A 20261-nucleotide genomic window follows, 5' to 3' on the forward strand; every position below is an offset into this window, starting at 1 on the left:
ATCATATAATTACCTGAATACAATTACAAGTTTTCAGATAACATGTGGTTATTTCACATTAGGTCAAAATATAAATATATAAATAAATAAATAATTTACGCAAATATCATAAAAGTATCAATTTCAGAAAAAGTTTGGCTCTTTAGAAAATGAGAAAAAATTAACTATAAATTTTGTTTTTAGGCTCCATAATCATAATAACTCTTTGAAATTAAACAAATAGCTTTTCTGCTTCTTTTAGTTTCCTTTTCCTATCCATTTTAGCAACTACAGCCCAACGGTCCTCCTGCATTTTCTTCATAGCTCCAAACTTCTGTGTAGATCCAGGGGTTGTTAGAGATGAAAGGGTCTGAATACAAAATAAAAGCAAAATATGTTTAATTAAAAAATAATAATAAAGCCCCATTTTTGAAATTTTCTGAAATAAAATTTAAAAGCTACCCTTTTTGTTGTTCTGGCACAAAGATGAGAAGTTGATGAATTATTATTCTTGTATAATTTTTTCAAAGTCTCTTCCTCTGAAACCAGGGTCTTAAAAAAAACACAAAAACATAATTTTGGGGCTGCCATCATTAATATTAATGTTAATCATTAATATTATTAACATTCTGTCTACCTACCATATGCGGAGGTAGAGGAGGAAGGAAGAAAAAAGGAGAAGAGGATGGAGAGAGAAGAAAGAAGAAAGATGGAAGAAATAAAACTATGACAAAATAACCTCAATCTGCCAAACAAAGACTGTTATAATTGTCAAACAACAATACCTTGATAAAGATTTCAACCAATAAGTGGTATAAAATAAAGGAACATGTAAAATTATGCAAAATCAAGAGAGGCTCTGAATAACAAATGTGGCTGCAGCAAGATTAAAAAATTTCACCTATTTTTTCTTAAAAGAAAAAAGAAAGAAAAGAAAATGTTGTTAAAACTACTTTATAACACACTGCTGAAAAACAATATAGTTTATCTCATATGCCAACTATGCTGCATCAAGTATTTCAAAATGCCATGTTTTTTGAAATTTAGAGAAATTATTTGAACCCTAACTTTTAAAAAAAATGCTGCAAAAGCATAGAATTCTGTTACAGTAGAGCTCTACTCTACTGTATTTCAGTATTGCAATACAGTATTTCAGTATTGCAATGATAGCTATCATGTACACTTATTATACATATATATCAAGAAATAAAGTAGACAAATAGTGTAAACAAATAATAAATGTTATTTGCAATATTTTTACCAGAAGATCAGTAGTTTCCGAACTATCTGAATTAGCATCAAACTCAAAGACCATTCTTCTCTTTTTATTACTTTCTTCAATGGGTACATTCCTGTTTTCTCTCTGCTGAACACTTAGTTTTGTTGGTGTCTTCACAGTATATGCCTATCCAAAAAGAAAAGAAATACATTATCACATCAAATAAAACATACATTACTAATAAAGCAAGTTGAGTCTTTAGTAATCAATAACTCTCCATTATTATTGGCAAGTATATGAAGTGTGAACTTTGGATAAAAATTTAATTCAGATGTCCTTGGTAATAAAACTTTCGTAAGTTTCTTCAAAAAATATACAATAGTGGACTTTCTTTCTTCTTCCCTTGAACTTAAAATATGGAAAGGGGAAGAAGGATAGAGGGAGAAAAGGAGAGGAAGACACTACAGTTTCAGCAGTCAAAAATCTTAAGGGGGACTTCAATTTTTGTAACTAATAATACCAAAGAGCTGAATGAACATTGCTCTTTCTACAAAAATCCTTACTGATTTATAAGAAAATACGTTTGCTTATGTTTTGTTGGAAACTTAATTCACATTAGTCAATATTTCATATTCCATATTACCCAGTAAGTTTAATAATTTTTTTAAAAGTATCTCTAAAAAATAAGGTCAGTGACATGGGCAAAAATGGCAGAGTAAGTCGCCCCCAAAATTCACTCTCCCAGAAAGCAAAGAAAATATTGATAAAAATGGTATCAGAACTTTCGTTCTGATACTATTTGGCATAACCTGGAGATTATTTTTTAAATGGCTGAACATCTGTAAAAACAGCAATTTTATGGTATCTTAACTTTTCCTTCCCATCCCCCACTCTAGCTCCACATTAACCTTAAAAAAATAACAGCTCACATTCCTGATCCATCTTGGCAGCCACTAGACCGAGCAGAACAGAACTAGGAGTTCTTTCAAAGCTTTATTCCCAAAGAGTTGTCATTACTTGACCAATCTAGTGGTTCTCTGGAAGACCTCACTCATAAGGCAGTCTTTATTAGACCCGTCTCAGAGTTCACTCACTACAAAAAGTTTTCTCCTTGGTGTGTGTGGGGTAGGGAGTAACATTTGTCAAAAACAATTATAGGTAAGTGTTTCATCTTTGCAGCTCCCTGAGATAATGATTAACAGTTGGGGCAAATGACAGATTAACCAAAAACTTTAAATAAAAGGATAGCTAGTAAATGAGATGTCCATAGGGCCATAGAGTCTTTGAAAAGCTCTGACATATTGCTGGAAATATAAAAAGCCATGCACATGCATAGAGCTGTAAGTTAGTATAGTAAAGACCTGAGAAGGCCCTAAGCTCTTACCTCTGGCAGATCTTGAGGGTCTACACAAGCAGAAATCGAAGGCTAAGGCTGAATTGTCAACTGTCTAGCTGAGTGTTAAAGGCATACCCTAAAACACATTTATAGTCCTTTGACAACGTTTGGGAGATTTACTGGTCCAGCCATTTAAGGAAATCACTGTGAAAATATTAGCTGAACATTAAGCTAACCACGTAGAGATTTCAGTGGCACTCAAAGAATACAAGCTTTATGGAAATAGCTTAGAAAAGTAACTGAACAATAACCATGACAAATAACCAAGTAGAAATAACAACAAACCCTGAGGATAGGGAAGAATCTGATTTCCTGAGCTGTCACATTATTTTTAAGGTTCAGATTTCAAGAAAAAATGTTAAGACATGCAAAGAAAAACAAGCAATTATGGTCCATACATCACAGGATGAGGGGAGCAATCAATAGAAACTATCCCTAAGGAAGCCTAGTCATTGAACTTTCTGGACAAAGACTTTAAACCAGCTATTTAAAATATGTCCAAAGACCTAAAGAAAATCATATCTAAAGAAATAAATGAAAGTATGAAAACAATGCCTAACCAAGTGGACTATCAATAAAGAAATAGAAATTTTTAAAAAAAAAGAAATTCTGGAGTTGAAAAGTACAATATGTGAAAAGAAAAACTCATAAGAGGGACTGAACATCAAATTTGAGCAGGCAGAAGAAAGAGTCCATGAACATTAAGCTGGTTCAATTGATACTGTCCAGTTAAATCACTAAAAAGAAGAATGAAGAAAAATGAACAGAGCCTCAGAGACTTGTGGTACACCACCAAGCATACCAGCATACACATAATGGGAGTCCTAGTATGTGAACAGAGAAAGGGCAGAAGGTATATTTGAAAATATAATGGCTGAAACCTCCCAAATTTGATGAAAACATTAATCTACACATCCAAGAAACTCATCAACATCCAAGGAGATTACTAGTCAAAGATAACCACACTGAGACACATCATAATCAAGTAACTCATCACATACAAGGGATCCTCACTAATATTTAACTGCTGACTTCTCATCAGAAACCATGGAGTCCAAAACACTGTGGGTTGACATATTCAAAGTGCTGAAAGAAAAGCAACTGTTACCAAATAATTATATATCCAGCAAAATCACCTTCAAAAATGAAGGAGAAATTAAGACATTCTTAGATAAACAAAACTATAGAATTATTACCAGCAGACCTTCCTTACAAGAAAACTAAACTTCATGCTGAAATAGAAAGACGTGACACTCAAATACATGAGAAAAAAATAGTGTTGGTAAAGGAAACTGCATAGGTAATTATAAAATATAGTATAAATATATTTTTGTTTGTGACTTTTTCCTATCTGATTTAAAACACAAATATATAAAGCAAAAATTACAATAAAGCGTCCATGGACTTAAAATGTACAAATATGTGATTTGTATGACAATCATAGCACACACAAAAAGAGGAAATAAAGATATATTGGGCAAAGGTTTTGTACACCATTGAAACACATTGGTATTAATTCAAGATAATCATTTTATGATGTTAATTGTATTCTTAGGTTATCACTAAGAAAATTAATTGAAAAAGCATACTAAAAACACAAAAGGAGGCCGGCCTGGTGGCTCAGGCAGTTGGAGCACCGTGCTCCTAACACCAAGGTCGTCGGTTCGATTCCCACATGGGCCAGTGGGCTGCGCCCTCTACAGCTAAAACTGTGTGAACAACAGCTTTCCCTGGAGCTGAGCTGCCATGAGCAGCCAGAGGTTGACGTGAGCTGCCGTGGGCTGCTGAGTGTTGTCGTGGGCTGCTGTGGGCTGCCATGGACTACTGTGTGCCGCCATGAGTGGCTGGTGGCCAGAGTGAGTGGCCGGCAGCCAACGTGAGCTGCTGTGTGGTGCCATGGGCTGCTGTGTGCTACCATGGGCTACCATGTGCTGCCATGAGTGACCGGTGACCAGCATTAGTGGCTGGCAGCCAGGGCAAGTGGCCGGCAGCCAGCTTGAGTGGCCAGCAGCTGGCGACAGCTGCTGTGAGCGGCCAACCAACGACTGGCAACCGACTGCTTCAGACAGGGGGAGCACAAGGCTCATAATACCAGGACTGGCCAGAGAGCTGTGTCCTACACAACTAGACTGAGAAACAATGGCTTGAACTGGAGTGGGGAGGGGGAGGCGGAAGAAAGAGGGGAAAATACTTTTTAAAAAAGGTATTATAATGGAAGGGATTATAATGGTATACTAGAAAATACTTATTTAACAAAAAAGATGGCAGTAATGGAGGAATATAGGAACAAAAAGACATAAAACACATAGAAAAGAAAGAATAAAATGATGGGCATAAGTTCTACCTTATTAGTAATTACAATAAATTTAAGTTGATTAAATATTCCAATCAAAATACAAAGATTGTCAGAACGAATGATGAAAAAAAGCATGATCTTACTATATGAGGTATGATCAAACAATACGGTGAATGTTTAAATAAAAATAAATTTAACAGTAAAAGACACATTGCTATTAATCCCCCTCAAAATATGCCCCCTCATTTCGAACACACTTATCCCATCATTCTTGCCACTTTCTGAAGCAGTTCTGGAAGTCCTGTTTTGTGAGAATCTTCAGTTACACTGTCATGGCTGCCTCGATATCCTGAAACATTTTGACTTTCGGGAAGAGCCAGAAGTCATACAGTGCCAGATCTGGTGAATAAGGTGGATGAAGAAACACCATAATGTTTTTATTTGACAGAAACTGCCGTATACCAAAAGCGATGTGTGACACAGAACGTTATCATGATGGAAAATGATTTACAGCACACCTTAAAAAAAATTTTAAAAAAAAAATTACGTGTTTTTTTTTAAGGAGGGCACAGTTCACAGTGGCCCATGTGGGGTTCAAACTGGGAACCTTGGTGTTATCAGAACCACGCTGTAACCAACTGAACTAACCAGCCACCCCTACAGCACACTTTGAAACACACCTCTCAACCATAGCTCACACCCAACTGACTGCACCGAACAAGCTGAAACCTGTCATACACTGTTAATAAGGTTTGACATGCCACTTCCTGTATTGAAGATCCCTGCCTTTCTGTTGGACGGCACTCAGCAGCAGCATTCACTGTATTTTGTGATCACAACAGAAAGGCTCTGTGTCACACATCGCTTCTGGTATGGCAATTTCTGTCAAATGAAAACATTACAGTGTGTCCTCATCCACGTTATTCATCAGGTTTGGCACCGTGAGACTTCTGGCTCTTCCCCAAAGTCAAAATGATCATGAAAGGTAAATGTTTTGAATCGATTCAGGACATCAAGGCAGCCACAACAGCACAACTAAAACAAAAGAGGACTTCCAGAATTGCTTCAGAAAGTAGCAGTAACAATGGGATACGTTTGTTTGAATTGAGGGAGAGTGTTTTGAGGGGGATTAATGGTAATGTGTCTTTTACTGTAATTTTTTAATTTAAACATTCACCGTATTTTTCAATCACATCTCATATATTGTTTACAAAAATCACATTTTAGATTCAATAACAAGCGTAGGTTAAAAGTAAGAGGGTGGTAAAAGGTCAACCATACAAATAGTAAGCAAAAGAGAGCTAGAACAGCTATCCTAATATCAGACAAAATAGACTTTAAAAACAAAAAATGTTACTAGAAACAAAAAGAACATTTTATAAGGGTAAAAGGGTCAATCCATCAAGAAAAGATAACACTTATAAGTATATATACACCTAAGAACATAGCCCCCAACTACATGAACCAAAAACTGGGAAAATTAGATAATTCAACAATAATAGCAGGATACTTCCATACCCCCACTTTCAATAATAAAAAGAACTAGACAGAAGCTCAGTAAGGAAATATAATACTGGAACAACACTATAAACCAACTAAGTGGATACTTAGGAAATTCACAAATGTGGGAATGTGACACACTCCTAAATAACCAATGGGTCAAATAATAAATTACAAGGGAAATTCGTACTTTGAGAATAATGAAAAGAAAAACACAACATTCTTATGGGATACAGTGAAATCAGTACTTAGAGAGAACTTTATATCTGTAAATGCCTATATTAAAAATTAAGATCAAAGGGTGAACGGGTGGTTCAGTTGGTTAGAGCTCAAGCTCTGGGCAACGGGGCTGCTGGTTTGATTCCCACATGGGCCAGCGAGCTGCGCCCTCCACAAGTAGAATGAAGTCAATGAGCTGCCGCTCAGCTCCCAGGTGGCCAGATGGCTCAGTTGGTTGGAGCGTGGGCTCTCAACCGCAAGATTTCCGGTTCAACTCCTCCACTCCTGCAAGGGATGGTGGGCTGCGCCCCCCGCAACTAAGATTGAACATGGCACCTTGAGCTGAGCTGACACTGAGCTCCCGGGTGGCTCAGTTGGTTGGAGCGCAGGCTCTCAAGCACAAGGTTGCCAGTTCGACTCCCACAAGGGATGGTGGGCTGCGCCCCCTGCAACTAGCAACGGCAACTGGACCTGGAGCTGAGCTGCGCCCTCCACAACTAAGACTGAAAGGACAACAACGTGACTTGGGAAAGTCCTGGAAGTGCACACTGTTCCCCAATACAGTCCTGTTCCCCTTCCCCAATAAAATCTTTAAAAAAACATTACGATGCAGACTAAGGAGACGTGACAGGTAAATGCAGCATGATGCCCCAGGATGGGTCCTGGAAGAGAAAGAGGACATTGATGGAAAACTATAAAACCCAAATAAAGTTTGAAAGTTAGTTAATAGTAATGTACTTTTTTCTTAGTATGTTTCTTAGTTTTAACAAACGTACATGGTAATGTAAGATATTAACAATGGGCAAACTGGATGAGAAATATAAAGGAATTCTCTGTACTATCTTTGTAACTTATCTGTAAATCTAAAATTAACTGTAAAAGAAAAGTTTATGTTTTTAAAAAAGCAAGGTCACCACACCCACCAGAATGGCTAAAATAAAAAAGATGAAAAATACCATGTGTTGGCAAGTAGAACTCTCATTAGTTCACTACTAGCTAGAATGTAAATTGGTATTATCGTTAAAACAAACAAACAAACAAACAAAAGAAAAACCCACAAAATTTGCTGTGCAATACAATAAGAAATATATAGTTGGTCTTTGTCGCTGGTTTCTGACAGAACTTTTAAACCCTAGTAGTTTCCTGAGTGACAGGGGAGCTAAGAGCAACTTTTGGTATAATATTTGGTTTTTGGCCCCACTAATGTGATGAGAGAGTGTTTTGTTATTCATAATGAGCTCCTTTCAACTGTACCTGATTTTATGCTAATAACTAGTGATAAGGGGCTCCTAGATAGCTTCAGGATGGTGAGTAGTCGCCAGAAAGACCAAGGTATGATTAGAAGTTTGGAACCTTCCAGCCCTACCCCCTGATCTCCTGGGAGGGCAGTGATTGGAGAATGAATTAATCACTGAAGGTCAGTGATTTAATCAATTGTGCCAGTTGAAGAACTTTCATAAAACCCCTAAACAATGGGGTTCAGAGAGTTTCCAGGTTGGTGGACACATGGAAGTACTAGGAGGATGGCACTTTCAGACAGGGCATGGAAGCTCTACTCCCCTTACTCATACTTTGTCCTACATGCACTTTTCCATTTGGCTGTTACTGAGTTGTATCCTTTATAATAAACTGGAAATAGGTAATTTCCAGAGAACCGTGAGTCATTCTAGCAAATTACTGAACCAAATTATAGGGAGCCCCAATTTATAGCCAGTTGGTCAGTAGTACAAGTGGCAAGCCAGTGCTGCCCCTACTTGTGACTGGCCTCTGAAGTAGGGGCAGTCTTGTCGGACTGAGTCCTTAACCTGTGGGGTCTACATTAACTCCAGATACTATTAGAAGTTAATTAAATCGTATCACAGCCAGTTGGTGTCAGGAGAGTTAGTGAATTGGTGAATTTTCATGTGGCGCTAAACACACACACATTTTGTAGCAGAGTAAAAACCGCTCAGGCAGTATCTATTAAGATGGAACATATTATGTATAACCCAGCAAATTCACTCCTAGGGACATACCAACATGTAAAGCAATAAAATGCATATATGTTAAGAACTAGAATTCTTATTGCAACACTATTCAGAAAGCCCAATCTGGAAACTACCCATGAATAATACAATAGCTAAATAAACTGTGATGCAGACACATAACGGATTACTATCTAGAAATAAAAATAAAGAATCTACAACTTCAAACAATAATATGGATGAATCCCACAAACATAACATTAAGTGAAAAAAGTCAAAACAAAAAAGAATATAATTCTATTTATAAAAAATGCAAGAACAGGTAGTTCATCTAATATTAGAAGTTGGGACAATAGTTGGCCTTGGGGGAGGGTTAGTGACCAAAAGGAGGAATAAGAAGCTCTTCTGAGATGATAGTAATATTCCATGTTTTAATCTGAGTGCTGGTTATAATGTTATGTGTGGTTTATAAAAATTCATCAACTTGTATAATTAAAATCTGTGCATATATTTCAATAAAAAGATTTTAAAAAATGTTTAAAGGCCATTCTTTAATAGAGATCATTTCATACTCTGAATGATATAATAGTAAATACAACAAAATAACTTTATATAAAAGCTTCTCTAAGCTATGTGGACTAATTTTTGTAATTTCCATGAGGTGAACAACATAGATATAACAGGATGTGAGTGGGACTCTTCCTTTTGCTCTAGAATTGTCAATGGAGGGACAAAGCTGAGGGGAAATATGTTAGCAACCCATATTCTAAAGGAAGCAACCTATGATTAAGGCCAGATCCTTCTCTAGGTCTTACTAAAAAGTGGTCAAAGCAGGCCCTACAATCACCAAACAACTCCCTTCTTCTCAGTTATTTAAGAAAACAGGGAGGGGAAGACAGGAAATTTCATCTTAGAGGGGTAGAGACAGGTGGAGATAATTTTCTCCTCTACTCCCAAGACAAGTGAGAAGATAACTCTAACAGCAGCCTTGTAAAGACTAGGAGTGCCTTCAAGCAGGGAGCATTCTGCACTGCCATTTATCATGGAAAGGTTGAATGAATTCCCCGAGGATTAAATGGACATGTGGAAGATAGCTAGAACTGAGCTACTCTGATAGTCTCTGCTCTACAAGAGCAGACTGCTAAGTAAAGGATCCAGTAGCAAGATGATGTGGAATAAACAGAAGATGGAGGTAACTAGGGTGAGACTGGAAACTGTCAAGTCAGAACCAGATTTCCCACATCAGAGACCTAAGCACTGGTGAATGCTAGAAAGTTATGGAATCTGCCCAAGATGCCATCAAGTTGTAGACAGTGATTTAAGAAAAAAGAAACCATTTCATGCTGGTATCACAAAAAGTTGAAACTTTCAAGAAATTGATTTTCTATCTATGTCTGATACTAGATATTTGGTAGATGATACCAGAACTGTCTTTTTTAATTTAAAAAAAATCACTACTTTTTTTGAAATGTTAGCAACCAACCTTTGGTAATGGTGTAGGTAAAGTACTTCTGGCAGGTGTCCATAGAATGTCTCTTTTATCTTTGGATTTGCCTTGATCAGCTGATGTGAAGTTTTGAGATATATTTTGAGGAGAAGCTGCTTTAGAATCAAATTTCCGGTAACTAGTTTCACGTGTTTCCAATAAAGGTGTCTGTGTTTTCTATATTGAACAACAGAAGTGCATAAAATCATCATTAAATGTCATTTTAATTAAAGGGCAGCAACTAGTAGATGTAACACTGGAATAAACTGGAATTTACCCCAAAATTTGTTATTGATTCGATTAATTTTGAATAAATTACATAATAACTAAATGATTAAATAACAAATTAAATTTCTTTGTCACTTTAATTTCCCATTTAAGTTAAAAATGGTGTCTGCCCCTCTCTTTCTTGAGAGCTGCTGTGAGAACAAATATATTTCAACTCTCTGACCAAAAATTGAGGATTCTCTAAAAAAAAAAAAAAAATCTCTATTCTTAGTGGCAAAACACCTTAATCTGTGGTTCATTCCAATAGCCTAAAAACCAGAGGGCAATTTATTCTCATTTCTATTCATTCTCTTTTATGCTTTCATAGGTTCTCACTTACCTATTTTTAAAAATCATCCTTTTCCTATCCACCAGCTTTACTGCCTTCCAAAAAAAAGGGGGGCGGAACAAATATTATGATAGTAAAGAACTAGAGAAATTTTCAGGAAAATAAATGGTAAAATGGCTACTTGCTTCAATTCTGAAAATAAACAAATTACAAAATTACTCTAAGTACTTAGATATTATTTGAACTCAAGTTCTTCAGTTCTCTTTCTATCTTTATATATATTTATTTTCCTTCAGCACCTGACCTAGCTTTCCAGTGAAATCTAGCAATAGTTGATTTAGTGGAATCCTACGTGAAACCCATGCCCATCACATTTTTTAAAATTAAAGTTTATTGGGGTGACTTTAAAGTTTATATGGTTAGTCAAGTTACATAGGTTTCAAGTGTACAATTCTGTAAAACATCATCTATATACCACATTGTGTGTTCACCACCCAGAGTCAGTTCTCCTTCCATAACCACATATTTGGTCCCATTTACCCTCATCTACTACTCTTCTCCCCTTTTACGCCCGTACCACTTTCTATTTTACCACTTCCTTTGGTCACCACCATATCCATGAATACAAATCATGGCAATCACTCACAAGAAAGAATACAGCACACGTGTACACGTACGCGCGCGCGCACACACACACACACACACACACAGAAGGCTACTTTCAAAAGCTTAGTGGTTGAATCTGCCATGAGTTTAAATCAGGAGGATACAGGATGCAGGATTGCGCTGTGACCACGCATGCTATAAAAAACATAGAACTATGTGTCAAGTAATACACTCTTTTCTCTGGGATCTATTACTACCTTGCTGGTTGATTGTAAGTAAATCTCCAAATATCTCCAGGCTTAAATTTATCCACCTATATAATCAAGGAGCTAAAATGAGGTGATTTGTAGATTTTTTCCCCCAGTTCTAGTAATCTCACTTCAGTCCTTTTTCCAGCAGGTATGAATTTTAGCAGCATTTTTTCAGTTACATTTATGTATCTTTTTTCATAAATATTTCTACATTATAGTTAATAACACAATTTTGATGAAAACAAATTTATTCTGCTCTCTGGCTTTGTCAGGAGTCATCCTCGGAATCTTCAAAATTTAACTGCTTTCATGGACAAATTTTTCTCCCCCAAAAGGACTGAGAATGGCAACTACACCACCTTGTGGCCATGTGTGAGAATTAACATTTCCCTGGTAGACAAAAAAAAAATGTACCCCTCATTCTAAAATACTGAAATAACCCTCTTCATAACACATCATGGAAATGTATGCACTTTTCTACAATTTACATTCTTTTCTAAATGTTACATTTCCAGTGATACATATATATAAAACATTCAGGTTTTCCTCTTATTTTTTAAACAAACACTTATATGGCGTTTCCCATGTGCCAACAAGCATTATTTTAAACGCTTTACAAATATTATCTCATTTAATCCTAACAACAACTTTAGGAAATAGGTACTATTATTAACCCTTTATAGATGAAGAAACTGAAGCATGAAGAAGTAATTTGTCCAAACTCAGAAATGTTTGATAAACCCAATGATTATTATATAAAAGGCTTATGATATTTCAATATTTTTGGAATAAAGTATAGCAAGTGAAAGCCTGTTTAAATTTTTCATTTCTTTTTTCATTTTCTCATTATTTGCAACATATCTATCCACAACACCAGGTAAAATTAGTAATCTACTTGATAGCAGATAAAAAATAATAGGCACATATTACTGGAACTATACACAAATCAAAACAACTCTATAACAATATGGGATATATACTTTTATGATATATTCTATATTTAGAAACGAATACTAGAGTTTAACCAACTGATTTATCTTCATCAGACACTTCCCTTAGACTGTATCTAACCCTGTTGGCTAATTTTAATATGATAATAATTCTCCAAATATGTTTTCAAGTGCCTACCACAGTATCTGGGACATACGAAACACTCAATATTCACTCACAGAAATATACACTATTTCTTTCCTTATGCTCTTTCTTTAAACCCAAATGGAAAATATTGTAGCACTGTCTATACCTAACAAACTATTGTGAACTACTCTGTCAGTTTTAGTTTATAGGCAAAGCAACCTCTGTGGGGACTTAGAAGACTACATCACCATACAAATAGTATTTAATCATTTTAACTGTAATTTGCAATTAGAATTCTACTGTAATAATCTTATATTACCAAATGGATTAGAGGCTGACGTACTCCTTTTCCACACACCTGGTTATTTCCTTTCATGGGGAACACCAGTAGGGTAACATTCCTAACCTCTGTTTCCTCAGGGAAGAAGCAATGACTTAATGGGATTGGTGAATTTGGAAGGAGAAACTGGGCACATATATAGTCCAGACCCTTCCTGACTCCTCCTCTTGGGTACCAGAGGAAGCACAAATTCTGCTGTGTTCCTTTATGCCATATGCTTTACAAAGGCAAGCCATTAAGTGTATAGATTTGTCCCAGTCCAGAACTACCTGTGACAAAGGAGGTAAATTTGTCTAATTTGGAATTTCAGGATTAAGAAATCCTTTTGCCTTCAAATATAAGCTAAATTTTCCAATACTAGTTATCAATAATAAAGATATTATTTTGGTTTTTATTGTCTTTCTCAATTGGTTCAGACTTAAGTGGGGAAAGCAGAATATCATTTACTTAGCCCTCTCAAAACCCAAAATTAGCCATAATCTAAACATAAGCTTTAGAATGTATAATGAAAATATTTTTCCTCTAACACTGGAAATTTCCCCAGAAACACACAAGTACCTAACTAATTTAAGATAATACTTCTGTAATTAAAATTACAGAAGATTGAAATCTCTAAATCTCCAAATGACAAATGCTTTAAATTTTTAGCTAATGCTTTTAAATTAATAAGTAGCAAGAAACATGTAGGAAATGAAGTTGTGTGATATAGTTTACATGTTCTTTTCCTTTTTATGAACAAAAAAATTTGTCTAAGATGTTAGAAAAATGAATTTGTTGAAAGAAAAACTATGAGAATTATTTAAAATTCTTACCTTGTCTCTTTTTTCTTTGAGAGTAACTGTGTTTCCTTGTGCCTCTCTTTTGAGTTTTTCCTATGAAAATAAATATCAAGTACATAAATGTAGTCATTACTATTATCACAAATGAATGCTCATATTATCAAAATCTTTCTTAAGAAGTATTAACAAGAAAGAGTACTGACCTCTAAATTTTATAAATAACAATAAAAAGAAAATAGAAAAATAAATTAGTTCTTCTCTATAGAAATATGTTATTTGGTTTTAAATTACCTTTTTTAAATTCTGATAAGTCTCTAGCATGTATCTGTGGAATCTTAACTAAGTCTTGTAAAACTCTGAATCTCAACTTTCTCATTCATAAAATGAAGTGGAGAGACTGGAATGTAAAGTAAGGGATACACACAAATAATTAACAGTGAAGAGCTGCAAACAGATCCAAAATATTATGGGCCTTTAGAGGCAAAATTCACTTTTTATGTATGTGTTGACCTTGTATAATGAACTTTCAACATGAAATTAACAAAGATCAGGGATAAAAAGAAATTTACAGAAAAGTACAAAATACACAGGAAATAATATATCACCCTTGCTAGGGACTAGGGTGTGTGTATTCAGTAGTAAAAAGAAAAGAAAAATTAACCCTGGACTATAGAAAGAATATGTAGTATGCTTTAATATGACAGTCATATAGAAAACAGAACTGGTACAGCCCCCAGGGAGCCGTACAGTTCTCAGAGAAGGAAAAGGTCCAATGCACAGAAGATTAGGAAAACTTGCCTTGCTTGCCTATGATGCCTGTGCTAATATCTATCTTCACTGAATGCCTTGTGTACACCATTGTATCTCTTCCACTGTGTTGTTCCTAACCAGAGAACTCACTTCACTATGAAAGAAGATGGCAGAAAGCTGATATAACAGTAGTCACTGTTCTTATATATCCTATCAACCACCAATGGTTGATCTTCAGAACTACAAAATAGCCAGAAAAAAATTAGATGGCATTAGTAAGTCCTTACCTAAAAATAACTACTTTAAATGTAAATGGACTAAATTCTCCAAGAAAAAGACACAGAGTGGCTGAATGGATAAATAAATATGACCCAATAATATGCTGTCTATGATAGTATGCTGTCCTACACGTAAGCTTTAAAGACACTTATAGCCTGAAAGCGAAGAGCTGGAAAAAGATATGCCATACAAATAGAAACCAAAAGAGAGGAGTTGCTATAGATATATCAGACAAAATAGACTTTAAATCAGAAGTTGTAATAAAAGACAAAGAAAGTCATTATATAATGATAAAGGGGTCAATTCATCAAGAGAATATAACAATTGTAAAAATACTTGCACCTCAGAGGAGCATCTGAATATATTAAGCAAATACTAATATTTCTGAAGAGAGAAATAAACAATAGAATAATAGTAGGGAACTTCAGTACCCTACCTTCAACAATGGATAAATCACAGAAATCAGTAGTAAACACTGGACATCAGCTATACTTTAGACCAAACAGATCTAACAGATACACCTTTCTATCCAACAAAACAATATCCATCCTCAAATATATATGGAACATCTTCAGAATAAATCCTATGTTAGGTCACAAAACAAGACTTAATAAATTTAAGAAAACTGAAATCATACAAAATATGTTTTCCAACTGCAATTATATGAAATTAGAAATCACTAATAGGAGAAAAACTTGAGAATTCAAATATGTGAAAATCAAACAACACAATCAATGAACAATCAATGGGTGAAAACGAAATCAAAAGGGAATTCAAAAATATCTTGAAACAAGTGAAAATGGAAACATGACATACCAAACCTTACTTTCCTGTAAGCAGTTCTAACAGGAAAGTTTACAGCAATAAACACCTACATAAAGAAAAAAGAAGAGAGAGATCCAAGATAATGCAGTAGATAAACACCGTGCCTGCTTCCTTCTGTGAACATATTAAAATTACAACTAAATTATACAACAATCAACCTGGAGAACCATGTGAAGTCTCGCTGAACAGAAGTTTTATAACTAAGGATATAAAGAAACCACATCAAGGCTGGTAGAAGTGCTAGAAACGAGAAATGGGCTAGCCCCAAACCTCCGTGTGGTGGTTGAGAATCAGGAGGGATATCTTGGCTGCGGAATTTCCCCCCAGAAGAGCAAGGAACCTCACCTCCACACCAGGATCCCCAGCCTGGAGAACTGGTACCAAGAAGAGGAGCCCCCACAACATCTGGCTATGAAAAACAGTGAGGATTCCGACAATCCGGGTGGGACGGAGGACTGCAGGAAACCAAGATGTCCTCACCAGGAGCCCATGCACAGATTCACTCACTTGCAGGCACTCACCCTGGGCTCCAGCAGAGGGACAGTGACTTTGGAGGCATTGGAGGCATACAAGGGGCAGACTGAGGTATCTGGCCTCGAGGCAAGGGTTGGAGGACAGTTGCCATTTTTCCTGTGAGGGGCCCATCTCCTGTGCAGTCAGCAGGGGGGTGCCATCTTTCCTGTGTTGAGTCCTCCCCCACAGTATGGCCAAATCTGAATATGAATTGGTCTGATGAGCTCTGCTGGAACCCAGCCCCACCCAACTCCCCTAATGCCAGAGACACTTTCTCACCAAGCAGCCAGCCCCGCCCACATTGCACTCTTTCTTGGAAAACTATCAGAGTCTGCGGGCCCCAGGTGGGTGGCGGCTGGTCTTGGTATGCTCTGAGACTTTTCCTGCGTAGCTCCAGACTCAGCACTGGCACCAAACAAGAATCTACATTAACCTGGTGACCACAACTCTTCCCACTTTAGTGACTTCCTGAGACCCCACCTACTTCAACTTCTGTACCACACGAGGCTTTGTCAGTTGATGAACCTCAAGGGAGCCAGAAGGTGGCAACAGGTCTCAGGGTGTCCTGGGGCTTTTTACAGAGCTACCCCTGGCCCAGCACTTATGGTAGATGTCTTCAGTTCATAGTGCGGCCTCTCCCACACACCTCCAGTTTTGGCACAGGGAGTGAACAATTGCGGATTGCTTTGTAGCTCCTACCAGGTAGTCCCTGCCCAGTCACAGGCAGTGGGTGACCTGGGCTTGCACCGGAACCCCTCCCAAGAGGCCCTAGAACCAACATATTGGGTTGATGCAAAAATAATTGCAGTTTAAAAGGTTAAAAATTGCAAAAACCACAATAACTTTTGCACCAACCTAATACTTGGAGGTTTCAGACCACAGCAGAGGACGACACAATTAGCCCTACAACTGGCACACACAAAGGGAAGTCTCAACAAGCAGCAGAGCCTGCTGGGGCAAATCCCATTCAGTGGGGTAACCACCCCCACACACACAGCAGCCTGTTGATGTGGCCAAACCCCACAGCCAATCAGCCTGAGGGTCAATACCACCTATTGATGTGCTGATAGCAATAAAAGCTCAACTATAATAGGAGAGCATACATAACCCACACAAGGGACACTCCTGTAGCACCCAGAGCAGGTGACCAGAAAGACTGTGCCAGGGCCACAGAGGGCACCTACTACATAAGGTCTCCTGGCCAAAACTGGGAGATATAGCAGATAGACCTCAGACATGGACACAAACAGGGAGGCAGCCAAAATAAGGAAACAAAAAGCCACTTCCCAAATAAAAGAACTCCAGAAAACTCCAAAAAAAGAACTAAACAAAACGGAAGCAAGCAACCTACCAGAGACAGAGTTCAAAACAATGGTTATACGGACACCCAAGGAATTTACTCAGAACTTCAACAAAGGGATAGAAAGCATAAAAAAGGACACAGAAACCATAAAAAAGAACCAGTCAGAAGTGACAAATACAATAACTAAATGAAGAGTAGACTAGATGAAGCAGAGGGTCGAATCAGTGATTTGGAAGACAAAGTAACAGAAAATACCCAATAAGAACAGAAAAAAAAAATTCAAAAAAGTGAGGATAAGAGACCTCTGGGACATCAAGCTAACAACATTTGCATCAGAGGAGTACCAGAAGGAGAAGAAAACAGGGATTGAGAACCTATTTGAAGAAATAATGACTGAAAACTTTCCTAACCTGGCTTAGGAAATAGACATAAATGTCCAGGAACCACAGAGAGTTCTAAACAAGATAAATCCAAACAAGCCCACACCAACACACATTATAATTAACACGGCAAAGATTGAAGACAAAGAGAGAATCCTAAAAGCACCAAGAGAAAGGTAACTATTATATTGGTGCAAAGGTAATTGCGGTTTAAAAGGTTAAAAACTGCAAAAACCGCAATTATTTTTGCTTCAACCTAACAGTAACTTATAAGGGAGCTCCCACAAGATAGTCCTGATTTCTCAACAGAAACTTTGCAGACCAGAAGGGATTAGCAAGAAATATTCAACGTGATGAGAAGGACCTAGAACCAAGGTTATTCTACCCAGTAAAGCTATCATTTAAAATCAAAGGACAGATAAAGAGCTTCCAAGACAAGAAAAAGGTAGAGGAGTTCATCACCACCAAACTAGTATTACAAGGAATGTTAGAGGAACTTCTTTAAGATGGAAAAAAAGATCAAAATTATGAATGATAAAATAATAATTACATACCTATCAACAATTACTTTTACTGTAAATGGATTAAATGCCCCAATCAAAAGATACAGAAGGGCTCAATGGGTAAGAAAACACAACCCTTACATATGCTGACTACAAGAGAATCACTTCAGATTGAAAGACACACAGAGACGGAAAGTAAAGGGATGGAAAAAGACATTTCATGAAAATGAAAATGAAAAATAAACAAAAAATCTGGGGTAGCAATACTTATACCAGACAAAATAGACTTTAGAACAAAGGCTATATAATAAAAGACAAAGAAGGACCCAATAATCCCACCTCTGAGCATTTATCCGAAGAAATCCAAAACTCTACTTCAAGGGGACATGTGCTTCCATATGTTCATTGCAGCATTGTTTACAATGGCCAAGATGTGGAGGCAGCCTGGGAGTCCATTGACGGATGAATGAATAAAGAGGAGGTGATACATATATATACAATGGAATATTTCTCTGCAATGGAAGAGAATGAATGGGTTCTTGCCATCTGCGGTAGCATGGATGGACCTGAAGGGTGCTGTGCTGAGTGAAGTATGTCAGACAGGGAAAAACAGATGCAGTGTGATTTCGCTTATATGTGGAATCTAAAGAACAAAATAAACTAACAAACAAAACAGAAACAAACTCATAAACACAGAGAAAATTTTGATGGTTGCCAGATGGAAGGGGGTTGGGAATGGGTGAAAAAGGGGTAGGGATTAAGAAGTACAGATTGGTTGCTACAAAGTAGTCATGGGGATGTAGGGTATAGCATAAGGAATATAGTCAATAATGTTGTAATAACTATGTATGGTGTCAGAGGAGTACTAGATTTATTACAGCGATAGATAGAAGGGGTGTTAGTTAGATAGGGGACAGGGTTAAAAAAGATGAAGGCATTAAGAAGTACAAACTGGTAGTTACAAAACAGTCATGGGATGTAAAGTAAAGCATAGGGAATATAGTCAACGATATGGTAATAACTACATTTAGTGCCAGGTGGGCACTAGACTAATCAGGGGAATCACTTTGTAAATTATATAAATGTCTAACCACTATGCTGTATACCTGAAATTAATATAAAATAATATTGAATGTCAACTGTAATGAAAAATTTTAAGGTGGGGTTGAGGTTGAGGGGAGTAAGAGGTTCAACTTTCCAGGTATACAACAAGTAAGTCACAGGGATGTAATATACAGCATGGGGAATACAGTCAATAATATTGATAGCATAGTACCATGTCAGATGGTTGCTGGACTTAGGTGATCACTTCTTTACGTATATAAATGTTGAATAACTATTGTGTACACATGAAACTAATATAACATTGTATGTGGGCTATATTTTAATTAAAATCTTATTTTTTTTTAAAAAAGGATAAATTCGTAGAAACATAAACTTACCAAGACTGAATCATGAGGAAATAGAAAATGTGAACAGACCAATAACAAGTAAGGAAAATTGGTATTCAAAAATCTCCCAACAATAAAGTCCACAACCTGATGAATTTACTGGTGAATTCTACCAAACATTTAAAGAAGAATTAATGCCAATCCTTCTCAAAATCTGCCAAAAAATTTCCAACACTTCCAAATTCATTTTACAAGGCCAGCATTATCCTGTTACCAAAGCCAGAGAAGGGCACTACAAGAAAAGAAAATTACAGGCCAATATCCTTGACAAAAATAGATGCACAAGTCCTCAACAAAATATTAGCAAACAGAATTCAACAGCACATTAAAAGGATCATATACCATGATCATGTGGGATTTATCTAAGTGGAATGAAAGGATGGTTCAATATATACAAATCAATTAATGAGATGTACCACATTAACAGAACATAGGATAAAAATCATATACTAATCTCAACAGATGCACAAAAAGCATTTCACAAAACTGAACATTCTTTCATGATAAAAACTCTTAACAAATGAAGTATAGAAGGAATATATTTCAACATAATAAAGGCCATATGTGAAAAGCCTCCAGCTAACAGCAT

At 36.5% G+C, this 20261-nt stretch overlaps 1 protein-coding gene across 3 annotated transcripts in view; it reads right to left on the reverse strand.

Moving 5' to 3' along the window:
- Positions 1-211: 211 nt before the first annotated feature.
- Positions 212-20261, reverse strand: part of SYCP1 (synaptonemal complex protein 1) — a gene marked incomplete at both ends in the record, with an annotated part of 86542 nt that continues 66492 nt past the window's right edge. For all 3 annotated transcript variants that reach the window (XM_081025972.1, XM_081025971.1, XM_081025970.1), the window contains 5 exons: positions 212-349; positions 442-531; positions 1241-1384; positions 10057-10236; positions 13702-13761. In XM_081025972.1, the coding sequence (XP_080882098.1) occupies positions 212-349; positions 442-531; positions 1241-1384; positions 10057-10236; positions 13702-13761 (612 nt within the window). The remainder of the gene's footprint in view (positions 350-441; positions 532-1240; positions 1385-10056; positions 10237-13701; positions 13762-20261) is intronic.

Source organism: Rhinolophus hipposideros (assembly GCF_964194185.1).
Source record: "Rhinolophus hipposideros genome assembly, chromosome: 19".
NCBI classification, from domain to species: Eukaryota; Metazoa; Chordata; class Mammalia; order Chiroptera; family Rhinolophidae; genus Rhinolophus; species Rhinolophus hipposideros.